Genomic DNA, 12,134 nt, shown 5'->3' with positions numbered 1-12,134 from the left:
GATTTGATATTATTTATATTAATACGAATAATAAAGCTGGATGTACCTAATTCTTTTTTATATATTATATTTTCATAACAGCTAAAAAAATCAAGAATTTCTAATCAGCTGGTAGAATTATCGATATTTTGGATGACTATAAATGGTAACATCGGAGGCTGATAATGCCTTATACAACGTTAAAGTCATCAATTACGAATATGAACATAAAAGACTACATAGAACGTTTGTATGAAAACAAAGGTGGGGAGAATTTACAATAATTAATTTACTTGAATGTTTCACTTTTGTAAATAATTCGCCAAAAGACGTACTACTGTAAAATGTTAAGACTATGTTAAAACGCTCTTGATGTGAAATTCTTGCAAGTGCAGTTATTTCTATATAATGTATGATAAATCGCTGTTGACAAAACATTCCATTAATATTTGATGTATTACATATTTTATTATTAATATTTTATATATATTAACTACTCAATATTAACTCGTCAAGCACTATTTTTATATGTAATGTTAAAGAACATATGTATGTACGTCTCTCATTAACAGTTCATCAACATCTACGACAAAAATATTACTATAAATTAAGAGAGGTCTTTTGAATCCGTATTAAAAAAGACTTCGATATTTTTTTTTTTACTTAAAAAATAATAACTAAATAATAATATATTTTTAACGGTTTTTAATTTTTCAAATATTGCGCCAAAAAGGTATTACCAGGCAGCGTATATGGAAGAGTATTTTCGGTATATTCTGTGCCGTAATATAGGGCATTTTTAAATTCAACTTGCGGTCACGCGATCCCCGGTCCAAATGCAACAACAACGTCGACCGAAGAGGACGTTTTTACGCGGCACGCGCATTTATGATTTGGTGTATTTATAATTTCCGCTTGGGAATATTGAATTTATATGAAAAAAATGTGCCGATATTATAAACACAAGTATTTATATATTTTCCAAAAGTGTTAATTTTCAATTAAATCGTAAAGCATCAATTACCGACTAATGAACGGTTAATTTTTTGTTGTTTTTGTTGAACGCACAACGGTTTTTTGTTCTTACGCTCTCACACACACGCACAAATACAATCGCACACAGTTTAAAAGGAATTAAGAAAGGTGGAAAAGGGAAGTCGATCAAAACAAAGGTTTATATTGCAAATTGAACGTCAAACGTCTGTCTGCAGTATGTTTGAATTAGAGGATTATTCAAGCAATATACATGAAGGTTTCTTCAGTAAATATGCGGTAAGTACATTAATACTTAATAACTATAATATTACCAATAAATACCAATGTATAATATATATACATTAAGCTAACACTAGAGGAGGCATAAAATTGTATTTTATTTTTTTTTTGTTTGCTCTACCGGCCGCGTACACGCATACATGATTAAAATAGCTCATAATCATGACCATTATTCGTTTAATTCAAAAACGTAACGTTCGTTTAGTGTAGAATTCGCCACAGTCGACAAAGCAGCTCAGTCAGCAGCAGCAGCTCTCCACAGAATTGTTTCTGGTATTTCTGCACCTGCATTCCCCTAAGCATTGTCGCCAAGTTGTGGTGCCCTGTTGAATGGGGCATTATAGCTTTGCTTCGTTCATGTCTGTTCGCCGCAAATTCGCTCAAAAGCAAAACCAACGTTCCATTTTAAATTTCAATTCGCCAGTTCGCCGCGTGAGTGGCTTCCACTGTAAAGTATATGTATGCATGTAAATATGTACAAGTATGGGTGAGCGCGTTTTTATTTGCAAGCATTGTGCTTTAAAATTGCTCTTAACTCATCACAGTTATTGGAAATGCTGATTAACGAAGGCGAGTAGTCGTAACAGGAAGAGTTCCGCTGAGTATTGGCATTCCGATAATTAGATTCTATTAAATTTATCTAAATGTAAAGTATTTTCGTAATTCTGTTTGTACATTATGCTTTCTGTCTTTATCTTTTGGTTACTAACTCGGCTACAATCTTGTGTAGAGACCGAGGGAATTTTCGATGTTAATGCTTACACAACAGTCCAGTCCTCTGTTGTGTGAACTAAAAAGTGTGCAGCAACAACAGAGTCGAACACGTTGATCAAGTCGATGTCAACCTCAGTTCAGCATTCTGTTAGCTAGTGAAGTTTATTTACTTATGGAAACGAATTATGTTTATTTGCTCATATATGTATATGTAGATACAAACATGTTAATTTCTATGTACGGCTTTGATTTTTTTTTGGCTCTTTAAACCGCTGCCTTGTTTGCCTCTTGGTTTGTCTTGATGTTTGGGTCATCTTTTGCTTTTGCGACTTGAACATTTTAAAGGCTAAACGTATGCCTCATCGCGGATATTTTTGTTTTTTGTTGCTTATCTGTTTGTTTGCACATCCATATGATTGTTCATAATACATATACATAATACATGTACATAAACTTAAATACATTTTTATGAAAAGCAGGTTTGTTGAATGTTGTTGATTATTAGTTACCAGGCAATGTCCTTGTTAACGTGGTGTCATCAGTTAAAGCAATTTTAATCAAAATCTACAATACTCAACGGTATACAAATGTATGTACATATGCCACAAGTGCGTTTAAATTCATTTTGGGCAAGGTTTATGTGTGTGTGTGGACTAAACAAGGAAAATGTTTTTATGTGAAACGCCGGTCAGAAACGCTACAAGTTGTAAGATGGTAGGGGGAGTCAAAGCTGCTCTCTGTGTATGCACACGTAAATATGTACGTCAAAAGCTTTTGCTTAGCCGGCCGCTCCAGCCTCTCTCTTAGTATCTCTCACTCTCGTCGAGCCGAAGCGAGTGCAGAATCTTCAAAGTTCAACGAGTCGCGCCACGACCACCAGCAACTTTGACTTTGAGTGAATGAAACACCCACAACTATACATACAATCTCACTTACATACAGCAACAGCAATCATAATATGAGAAGGCAACATGTCGCTGTTCGTACTCGGCAGATTTCTGTCTGTTGCTTGAATATGAGCGCCCAGCTGTATACCACTCCCAACGACACACGCAAGCAACAAAATCTAAGGATCCAAATAAACGAAATGATCATAAAGTAATTTACAAATGGGCGTTCATAGGTACGGGAAAGATATTTGGCATAAAATATAAGTCTGGCGGGATTTCGTTTTTAGTCATCTTGATGGTGATAATGGTCCCGATACAATGATTGGAATTCGTGTCCCAGTTTTCTGGCAGCATGAAAAAGAAATGTCTTGCAACCTGAGGTGTTTGAAGTAACATTTAAGATTCAACAACGACAAAGGATATGTATAATATATGGCAGATGCCGATGCTTGGCCCATAAATCGTGCATATCCAGCTAAAAGGAATTACCAGGCAACAACGAAATTTCTATCATTCAAACGACACACAAAAATGCACAATGCTGAACCCCAGGAGTAATGTGTAGGGCATGAATTTCTTGTCAAGGGTGCAACAGTGTGAAACAGAGAGAGATGGCAATAGTATTCTACCTTCTTTGTGTGTTTCCATGCCTTGATGCACAGCATAAAGAGGTCATCAGACATCTGCTGCAGCAGCTGCATTGTCAAGACTTCCTTGCTATTCCCTGCTATTAAGCCTTAGCATGGCTCGAAAGGGACCTAAGTCTGTATTCCTTTCAGGTATGTTACATTATGTGTATGCGAGGGTGTCGTGCAGTTTTGCATTAAACACTATTTTTATAGTAGTATTATTATTTACTTCTAAGGTTCTCCAAAAAGCTAGAGAGGAGGAGTAACGGAGATTAACAATGAACCCGGTTAAATAAATGTATATATAAATTTCTGCAGGTGCTAGAAATCCAGAACAAAAATTTGCCACACAAGAAAAAGTACAGCAAGTAACAGTTTACTTACAATTAATTACAGGAAGTTTGCCTTCCGTATTCTTTCCGAATGTACATCTCACCTCCAAGTATTCATTGAAGTCAAAATAGTTCTCATAAAGTACGTATGTATTTATGTGTGCGCATATATGTATATAGCTTTCTCATATTGTGATGTCAGAAACAGCAACGACACCCGAGGTTCATCATTGCAGCTGCCTGGTATTTTCTGCTAGGCAAAGGTTATCAGAACACACCAACACATACATACAGAACATAGGCATGTAGACAGCAATTAGACTGCCAGACAGACGGATAAATCGGAAAAATGTAAAATGCATACATACACAGAGATGAGTTACAACCCTTAAGTATAAAATAATATTTAACTGCACAAGAAATTGATCAATAGGGAAGAAACATCAAACAGGTCGAAGTATAATGCTATTTATAATGCACTCCTTTCTATAAAGTGTAGTTACAATGAAAAACAGTCTTGAAAATATGTTAATTTTCTGTGTGCATGAAAATTATTTCATAATTACTTAGTTTCTTAAATTGAATTAAAAATAAATTTATGATATGATATGATTTTATGATATATTATAATTTAATTACATTTAAAATATATATACATATATATTGGTTGAATCAACCGTTTCTTGACAAAAAACCAAATGACTGTTGCAACAAGAGCGTGCAGCTGCTCCAACACCGGCTGTGTACCTCAATTAATGTTTCAACTGACAACAAAAACAGCCATGGCTACAGTAACTGTCCTTCATGGCATAAGCCGAAAGCGAGTAGAGTCCACAGTGGTATTTAAACTGGTATGCTTGTGGAATGCGATTAAGGATTCTCTACTCTGCAACAGCCTTCAATAGAATAGTTTTTAAATCTGTTCAAAGTCTGGCCACACACAAGTTTTACGTTGTATGGGGACGTAAATACATATGTCTGATAAAAAAGTTAAAATGCCAAGTGACCAACATCAACGTCGCTAGCTTTCAAATATTTATGATATCCTGCTAAATTATGTAACTTATCAACAATAATGAGGCCTTTTTAGCTTTGTCTATATCGATTTTTTTTTAGCACAAAGCAGATCTAGGGGCGGGTCAATGAGTTGGAATGTATCCAAGGACAAGCAAACATTGCCTATCAACCCCATTTGCCCTTTCGTCGCCAATCGCCCACTGGCAAGTAACAGGCGCCAGTCGCTTTCCTTTTTCGTTTATTCTTTTTTTTATGCTGTCTGCATGCAAAAACTTGCGCCTAATACCTAAACCTCGCACATGTATGTATGTATGTATACTCAGTACAAAGGTAGTAACAATGTTCCATCAACATGTACATACATATCAACATGTGGCGACAGCATACTGCTAATAAGTAAATACTACCCTTTTCGTAGCAGATTTCAAGTTTCCGCAACAGCGAGAAATTCACTCAAAGTCAGATGGAACGCTCAGTTCAGTTTCAACTCTGCTCTGTTGATGTTTCAATTTGCAAAATGTTTTGTTGCCAACTGTACTGCTTGAGCGCTTAACAGACCACTCTGTTGTGTGTTGCTGTTTCGCCGTCGATGTTCTATGTTTCCACCACAAAGAGCAGCAGACTTTCTGTGCTGTTGGTTTCTCTTTTCAACCGCCTTAACATAAACCAGACGTCGTCGACGTCGCTGCCCGTTCTCTGGTTCTCACGTTCGTTGCTGTGAATAAAACCCGCACACACACACACAAGCGTTACTGTGCTTGTATTGTTATTGCTGATGAGGAGACTGTTGCTGTCGATTTTACTGCCAACTCCGTCGATTTCAATGGAAATGCTGATATGTACAGACTATGTAAGCGCAGCTGTATCAAAAAAAAAAAAAAAATTGTATATTTTTCAAGTCACATAGGACAAAGGAAAAGGCAGATTATTTTGATATCGAATTAATTTCAAATAATTGCTTAGATTACCACAACTTAAAGTTAATGTTTTGGTCTATTATGAGTAACAAAATCAATTTCCAATTTACGAAACTGTAATTCTAGCCTGCTAATCCAAATGCAATTTTTTCCGCCGTTCATAATTCAAAAACTCTGAATATAGATGCTAAATAGCTAAGTTGGTATCACTGGTGGTCATACAAAATTTCCAGCTGTATGTATTATACGCTGTCCCTTTCTTTTGTTATTCTCTGTTAAACTGGCACCCATGTTGGTTCGCTGTTAGTGACAAGCAAAATGTTGCTGCAACACTTTTTGCTCCGCAACACATTCATGAGTGGTTGCTTTTAGCACGCAACGATGAATCTGATGTATGTACATATGTATACGTATATGTTTATGTTCAAATTGCTGTATTTGCGAGAAATTTACTATGTAAAGTTTTAAACGTCCTTTTTCGTTGACTGTTTTATTAAACGACAATACATAATCCTATTTGCGTATATATACATATATGTACATACATATGAACATATTTATGTTTCGATGTACATATATTTACATTTAGGTTGAATATTTGTGTGTAAAAGTGAGTGTAGATTGCAGCTGCCTGTATAGCTTGTAATTGCACATAAATCTTTCCGTTGTGCTTATGTATATCCGGTTTAAGTTGACCTTCTCATTCTTCCTGAGAGTCCCAATACTGCATATTTACACATTTATAGTTTGCGTCACATTATTATTATATTATACATATGTACATATATAATGCAAAAACTCTTCCAGTCGTATAAACGATAAAATATTAGGTCAAGATTGGTATTTGGTTATTCTACTCTGTTAGGTTTGTTATTATTATTATTATTGTGAATGCAGCTGTACATACAAATTCATTTCATATTTGTATATGCCTGTGTGCTCATGTCTGGCGGTGGTTGCCTGTCATCCAATATAAAACTGGTTTGAACATTGGTCCTGCTTCTTATCCCCTAACCTTCGTTTTCATCACCTTGTTGCAGCACGTGAAAAAAAGGAAAAGTATCTGCTGATATATGTATATGTACATACATACACACATGTGCATGAATATCGTATTGGTATGCAGAATAGCGATAAACACATTATGTCGTTTTGTACAGTAAATCAACATGTTAATAATTTGTCTTTTATAAGTGCTGTAATAGTTATAATTTAATTATATGCTACGTTTTATTATAATCTATCTAAAGAATAATAAGTAAATAGTATGATGTATTTGGCTAATGTAATTAGACTAATTGATTTTCTATTATCATCTTTGGTAGGATGCGGCTGGGCCTTCATTGGACTTTTATGTGTCGGATTCCATGCAGGATATGCTGGATGTGGACATCAGGGCAGAGATTGCCAACGTCGTGGGCAGCTCCAGTGAGATGAGTTCGCTCGATTACGCCCTAGAGTCCATTTCGGCCATCAACAACAGCAATACTAATACAGCCAACAGCTTGTCCTCGTCATCGTTAACCCACAATGCAAATGCAACTCTGTTAGCCAGCAATGCGTTGCATGCGTCGCCCACAGCCAAGTGGATGGGATCATGCGCAAATTTTTGGTCAACCACTGATTACTATGCTGATGTGGGTGCCTGTGTGAATCCCATTTCTGTGATGCCTTTAATTAACTCGAGCACTAGCTCGAGTTCGATGTTGGCCTCCGGATCACCGCAAAAAAACCGAGCTGCTGGGCTGTCCTCGACACAGGGCAGAGGCGGCTCTGCATCAGTAATTGTTCCACCCGCTTCACCATGCGATCAGCATAAATCGCATTTGACCTTCTCACCAGCACAGATGAAGGTCAGCGCTGGATCCTTGCGCAGAGAGCAAGTTATGGCCCACATACCGAAACAGATCCCCTCTGCCTTGCCCATTGCATCGTCGCCTGTAATTGCTCCGACAACCACGGCAACCATGACTGGCCTGCTGCAACGACGTAACTCTCCGGCTGTGGATGCGGTGCGCAAGGATCTGGGCACGGAATTGCGTAAGGTTCAGGGATTACAGTCGAGCGTGGACGAGACAAAGAGCACTGCCAAAAGTAGTAATAGTCTGCTCACCTCCAGTGGTGTCTCGAACACTATAAAACTGGGACCCGGCATTGGTGGATTAACCTTTGCCAACAGCGCCACTTACAACAAACTGAAGCAGCAGACTTCCAGTAAGTCACCTAGTGGGGCGCCACTCACATCAAATGGGAACATTTTGCTTAAGCGCGATCGAGAGGCGAGTCCATTGCAAAACATGACAACGTTGCACGCCGGGGCCGTGGCCAAGCGAGGCAGTGCACCTAAGAGCATCGCGTCAGCAGTACACTCGCCTCATCAACAAATGCATTTGCAGGGCAGTATTGGGTCTCCATCGCCGACCTCTGGCTCTACTGTGGGTCGACCTACCACATCGTCGTCACCGTTGTCCCTAACGCCTTTGGGTAATAGCAACAGCAACATCATCAACAATTGCAATATCCATTCCAATGCCAATGCTAATGTCAGCGTTAAGGCAATACAACAGAAAACGAAGCAGTCAACGTTGAGCAGCGTATTTCCAAAACCCGCCTATTCATATTCATGCCTCATTGCGCTGGCGCTGAAGAATTCACGTGCTGGCTCTCTGCCCGTCTCGGAGATTTACAGTTTTCTGTGCCAGCATTTTCCATATTTTGAGAACGCGCCGAGTGGTTGGAAGAACAGCGTTCGCCATAATTTGTCGCTCAACAAGTGCTTTGAGAAAATTGAGCGTCCAGCAACAAATGGTAATCAGCGCAAAGGCTGTCGTTGGGCTATGAATCCCGAACGGATCTGTAAGATGGACGAGGAAGTACAAAAATGGTCACGTAAGGATCCCGCTGCAATTCGCGGTGCAATGGTTTATCCGGAGCATCTTGACGCCTTAGAACGTGGGGAAATGAAGCATGGCTCAGCCGATTCGGATGTAGAGTTAGATTCACAATCTGAGATCGAGGAATCATCCGACCTGGAGGAACATGATTTTGATGATACTCTAATCGATGCTATGCTTGTCGAAGAGGAAGAGAATGATGATGTTGAGTAAGTCAAATTAAATATTGTTATATTGTTACACATATTTAATCGCTCTCTTCAGCTGGGCAAATAGCGAGGAAGAGGATCACGCCCAGGACGAGCACGTGGTACATGAGTATGAGCAAATAAATCAATTAAGCAATCATCTGCCAAACAATCAGCTAATACCCCAATACGCCCAGAAGGGGACTGATTTTGAGATCGGGGTGCGTAACTGACTTTCCTTGCTATTAAAAGAAAACATATATAATTTCGTCTCATCGGTTCTATCCAGGTCGACGATTTGTACGATGCAATTGATATTGAGGACGATAAGCAGATAGTACGTGGAGGCGCTCTTGCCATCGATCAATCGTCAAGTATAATTGAGCTCAATCCGGCAGATCTGAATGCCAACGATGGTTACCAGTCACCGAAGCGTGCCCGTCTTGACATTAACTATGCCATCGGGCCAGCTGGCGAGTTGGAGCAGCAGTATGGTCAAAAGGTAAAGGTGCAGCAAGTGTTGCAACAACAGCTTCCTACGTACAATCGTAGAAAAATGCCACTGGTAAATCGAATTATATAAAGGAACAAATTAGAAGCGTACACTTTATTTAAAGCATAAGTATATTCTGTACGCACTAGTGTTAGATATACTTTTTAGGGAACTCCCGTCAGTTACGCTTAATTAATGTTAAGTTGATTTCTGTGTGAACATGAAATATCTATCAATTCTGTTGATTCCAAATAAGTTTGTTATTCAATTTAATTGTTTAGAACATAGTTTTCGCACCGTAGCTTAATGCAGTAAAGTCAAATAAATGTTTACGTAATCAAACATTAAACTTGTAAGAGCTCCCTTTCCACTATTGACGCAACATTTTAAAGTTCAGTTCATAATTTTGACATATTGGGACCACCCTCAATCCATACGATGTAATTGTCTAAATTCCCATTGTGTATATTGTTTTCCATTTTCTTGACAATGATGATAATATTTTCGAATTTGATCTCGAATGAAAAGAAATTGTTATTAATTTATGTTAGATATAATCACTTCTGACGATTATCTTTAATAATATCAATGCAAGTGTGTAAAAAAGACAAAAAAAAAAACATCCTATGACAATTGCTCAGATCAAGTGGAACATTAACTTTTTTGACAAAAAAATAGGAAATACATAGATGAGTTCAATTTTCGATTCTTTGTTAAATGTACATAAAAAATTGAATTTTTTCGAATTTTACGCCCTTTTGGCGTACTTGTAAAAAAGATCACCACCCAAAACTTGCCGGTCCAGTATTTAACACACAAATTTTTGGTCAATTGCTACCAAGTATATTCTATATGAATACATACATATATTTTAAAAAAAACAATCAATTATCGATTGAAAGTGCAGTCAATTAAAACTTTGATATATATTATATAACATATGTAAATATATATGGTATGTACACTTTTTTTTACGTCGAATTTGTATACTAATATAGCTGTATATTAAATGTACATTTAAACGGTATACAATAAAACAATAAAATGCAGCAGGCCGTGAATATTGCATCTTTACAAATATTCCAAAAGAATTGTCAAAATTCCAAATAAAGATAACTAAAAAGACTTAAAACCAACGATTATACAGCAGAATATTCAGGATTCAGTTTACGTAAGCGTAAACAAGACCTCAGATTTTATATACAAAGTACAAACAGTTTTTAAGTTAATTGAAATAGGGTTAAGAGCAAGTACTGTAAATAATTATTACATTGCTCAATTTGAAACTAATACGTTTTGTGTTCCATATTGATTTCTATATCTCATTTAGTCATACAATTAATATTTTTATAATATTCAGCATAATCTGTTCGAATAGATATAATTTAGAAATTAAGCAATTATATATTTTAAATTATGTGTATGTATAAACATTTATATGTGTATAATGTGCATACTTTGGACAAAACCAACAATTTGTATATAATTGTTAGAAATTCAATATGTACAATACAATTGAAACCAAAAAAAAATGTAATAATAAATTTCAAATAATTTTTAGAGAAAATTTTATGTATTTTGTACTCTGAAATATAAATTGATCTAAACATCTTGAATTTACTTTTTTAACTATTAGAAGGAAGTATCATAAGATGCATTTTCAGTTTAACTGCGATTATATGAACCATCCGGAACCATCCATTTTCAATGGGTGATAGTAACAAGTAAGAAAGTTACAGTCGAGTGTGCTTGACTGTGAGATACCAGCTACCCATTTTGAATAAAAGCAAAATATTGCGGTATTTTTCAAAATATACCAAAAATACAAATATACTAAAAATATACCAAACGGTGTATTTGTTATATCGATGTAGTACCACATTCAAAATATACCATAGACGGTACCATATACCAGATTGTCAGACGAAGCAACTTAGACACCTGGTAAGTAGGTGTTTTTTCCCATACAAAAGTATTTCTTGAATTACTTCGACAATTTTTATCTGATCGCAACCAAATTTTCAAGAATCACAATTACTATTGTGTATTATTGTATTATTATATACACAAAAAATTGTCTCTAGCTTTAAAATTAAGCTTGTTGTTCCATTTTGTTTAATTTCCGGAGGCGGAAGTGGGCGTGGTAAAAATTAAAAAAAAAAAACTTTTTTTGCGAGCAAACATAAATGCTGTCAAAAAAATGTTTTTCACTATCTCTTATAGTTTCATACGGATCGTCTCGGCTGTTGTATAGCGGGTATAAATATAGAAGTTAGCCTCTCTTTCACCACGAAGCGATGAGAGACTTGAGTACTACCAAGGTACCTTCGATTTATTCGTCGGTCTGTAGAGTCTTCAGGATTTGCGGAAAGCTGTGACAAGACCTTCCGAAGATTCCCAAGAGGTTTTTCAATGGAAACCCTGATAAATTAAATTTTAAACAGAGAATGTGGAAAGAGTCCCACATTCGTCTGTCAAAAAATAATGCGAAAATAAACTCCAAAGAAAATGCAAGTAAATAAATTGTAAAGCATTAACATTAGAATTTCTCAAGCAATCTTAATAATTTGTATACCCGCTACCTATAGGAATGTATGTAACACGCAAAAGGACCCCAGCTTATAAATTCTTAATCAGCGTCAACAGTCGTGACCGTATACGGAAGCTAGAATCTAGTTTAGAAGTGTTGATTATTGCTCTTATAGTTCCTGAGATATAGCCATTCATATGGACAGACGATCTTATTTATATCAACCAATATAAAGAATACATATACGCCCAGTCCTTTTTTTACGCGATTGTTGGT

The 12,134-nt window shown here is 36.5% G+C and overlaps 1 protein-coding gene and 1 long non-coding RNA gene across 4 annotated transcripts; both read left to right on the top strand.

The window, feature by feature from the left end:
- Positions 1-827: 827 nt before the first annotated feature.
- On the top strand, positions 828-9,982 carry LOC117574971 (uncharacterized). The gene is made up of 4 exons (XM_034259036.2): positions 828-1,251; positions 7,079-8,856; positions 8,912-9,056; positions 9,125-9,982. Exons 1-4 carry the CDS (start codon positions 1,192-1,194, stop codon positions 9,416-9,418), a joined length of 2,277 nt encoding a protein of 758 aa, XP_034114927.1. The 5' UTR covers positions 828-1,191; the 3' UTR covers positions 9,419-9,982.
- A 1,257-nt stretch (positions 9,983-11,239) lies between these two features.
- On the top strand, positions 11,240-12,107 carry LOC127565891 (uncharacterized). Of its 3 annotated transcripts, none has more exons than XR_007955291.1 (3): positions 11,240-11,272; positions 11,552-11,853; positions 11,917-12,107. It is a non-coding gene; the product is annotated as an uncharacterized LOC127565891 (long non-coding RNA). The 3 variants fall into 3 exon arrangements; XR_007955292.1 differs by lacking the exon at positions 11,240-11,272 and adding an exon at positions 11,316-11,471 and having other exon boundaries at positions 11,552-11,842; XR_007955290.1 differs by lacking the exon at positions 11,240-11,272 and adding an exon at positions 11,316-11,471.
- Positions 12,108-12,134: the final 27 nt, after the last annotated feature.

The sequence above is a fragment of the Drosophila albomicans genome, chromosome 2R, assembly GCF_009650485.2.
Source record: "Drosophila albomicans strain 15112-1751.03 chromosome 2R, ASM965048v2, whole genome shotgun sequence".
In the NCBI taxonomy this organism is placed as follows: Eukaryota; Metazoa; Arthropoda; class Insecta; order Diptera; family Drosophilidae; genus Drosophila; species Drosophila albomicans.
This window is presented reverse-complemented; position numbering and strand designations above follow the sequence as displayed.

Bases quoted from the DNA above. Each gene is read 5' to 3' on its own strand.
- LOC117574971 (XM_034259036.2), top strand. From the start codon at position 1,192: ATGTTTGAATTAGAGGATTATTCAAGCAATATACATGAAGGTTTCTTC. The intron at 1,252-7,078 runs GTAAGTACATTA...CATCTTTGGTAG, and splicing joins GTTTCTTCAGTAAATATGCG to GATGCGGCTGGGCCTTCATT. The intron at 8,857-8,911 runs GTAAGTCAAATT...CGCTCTCTTCAG, and splicing joins GAAGAGAATGATGATGTTGA to CTGGGCAAATAGCGAGGAAG.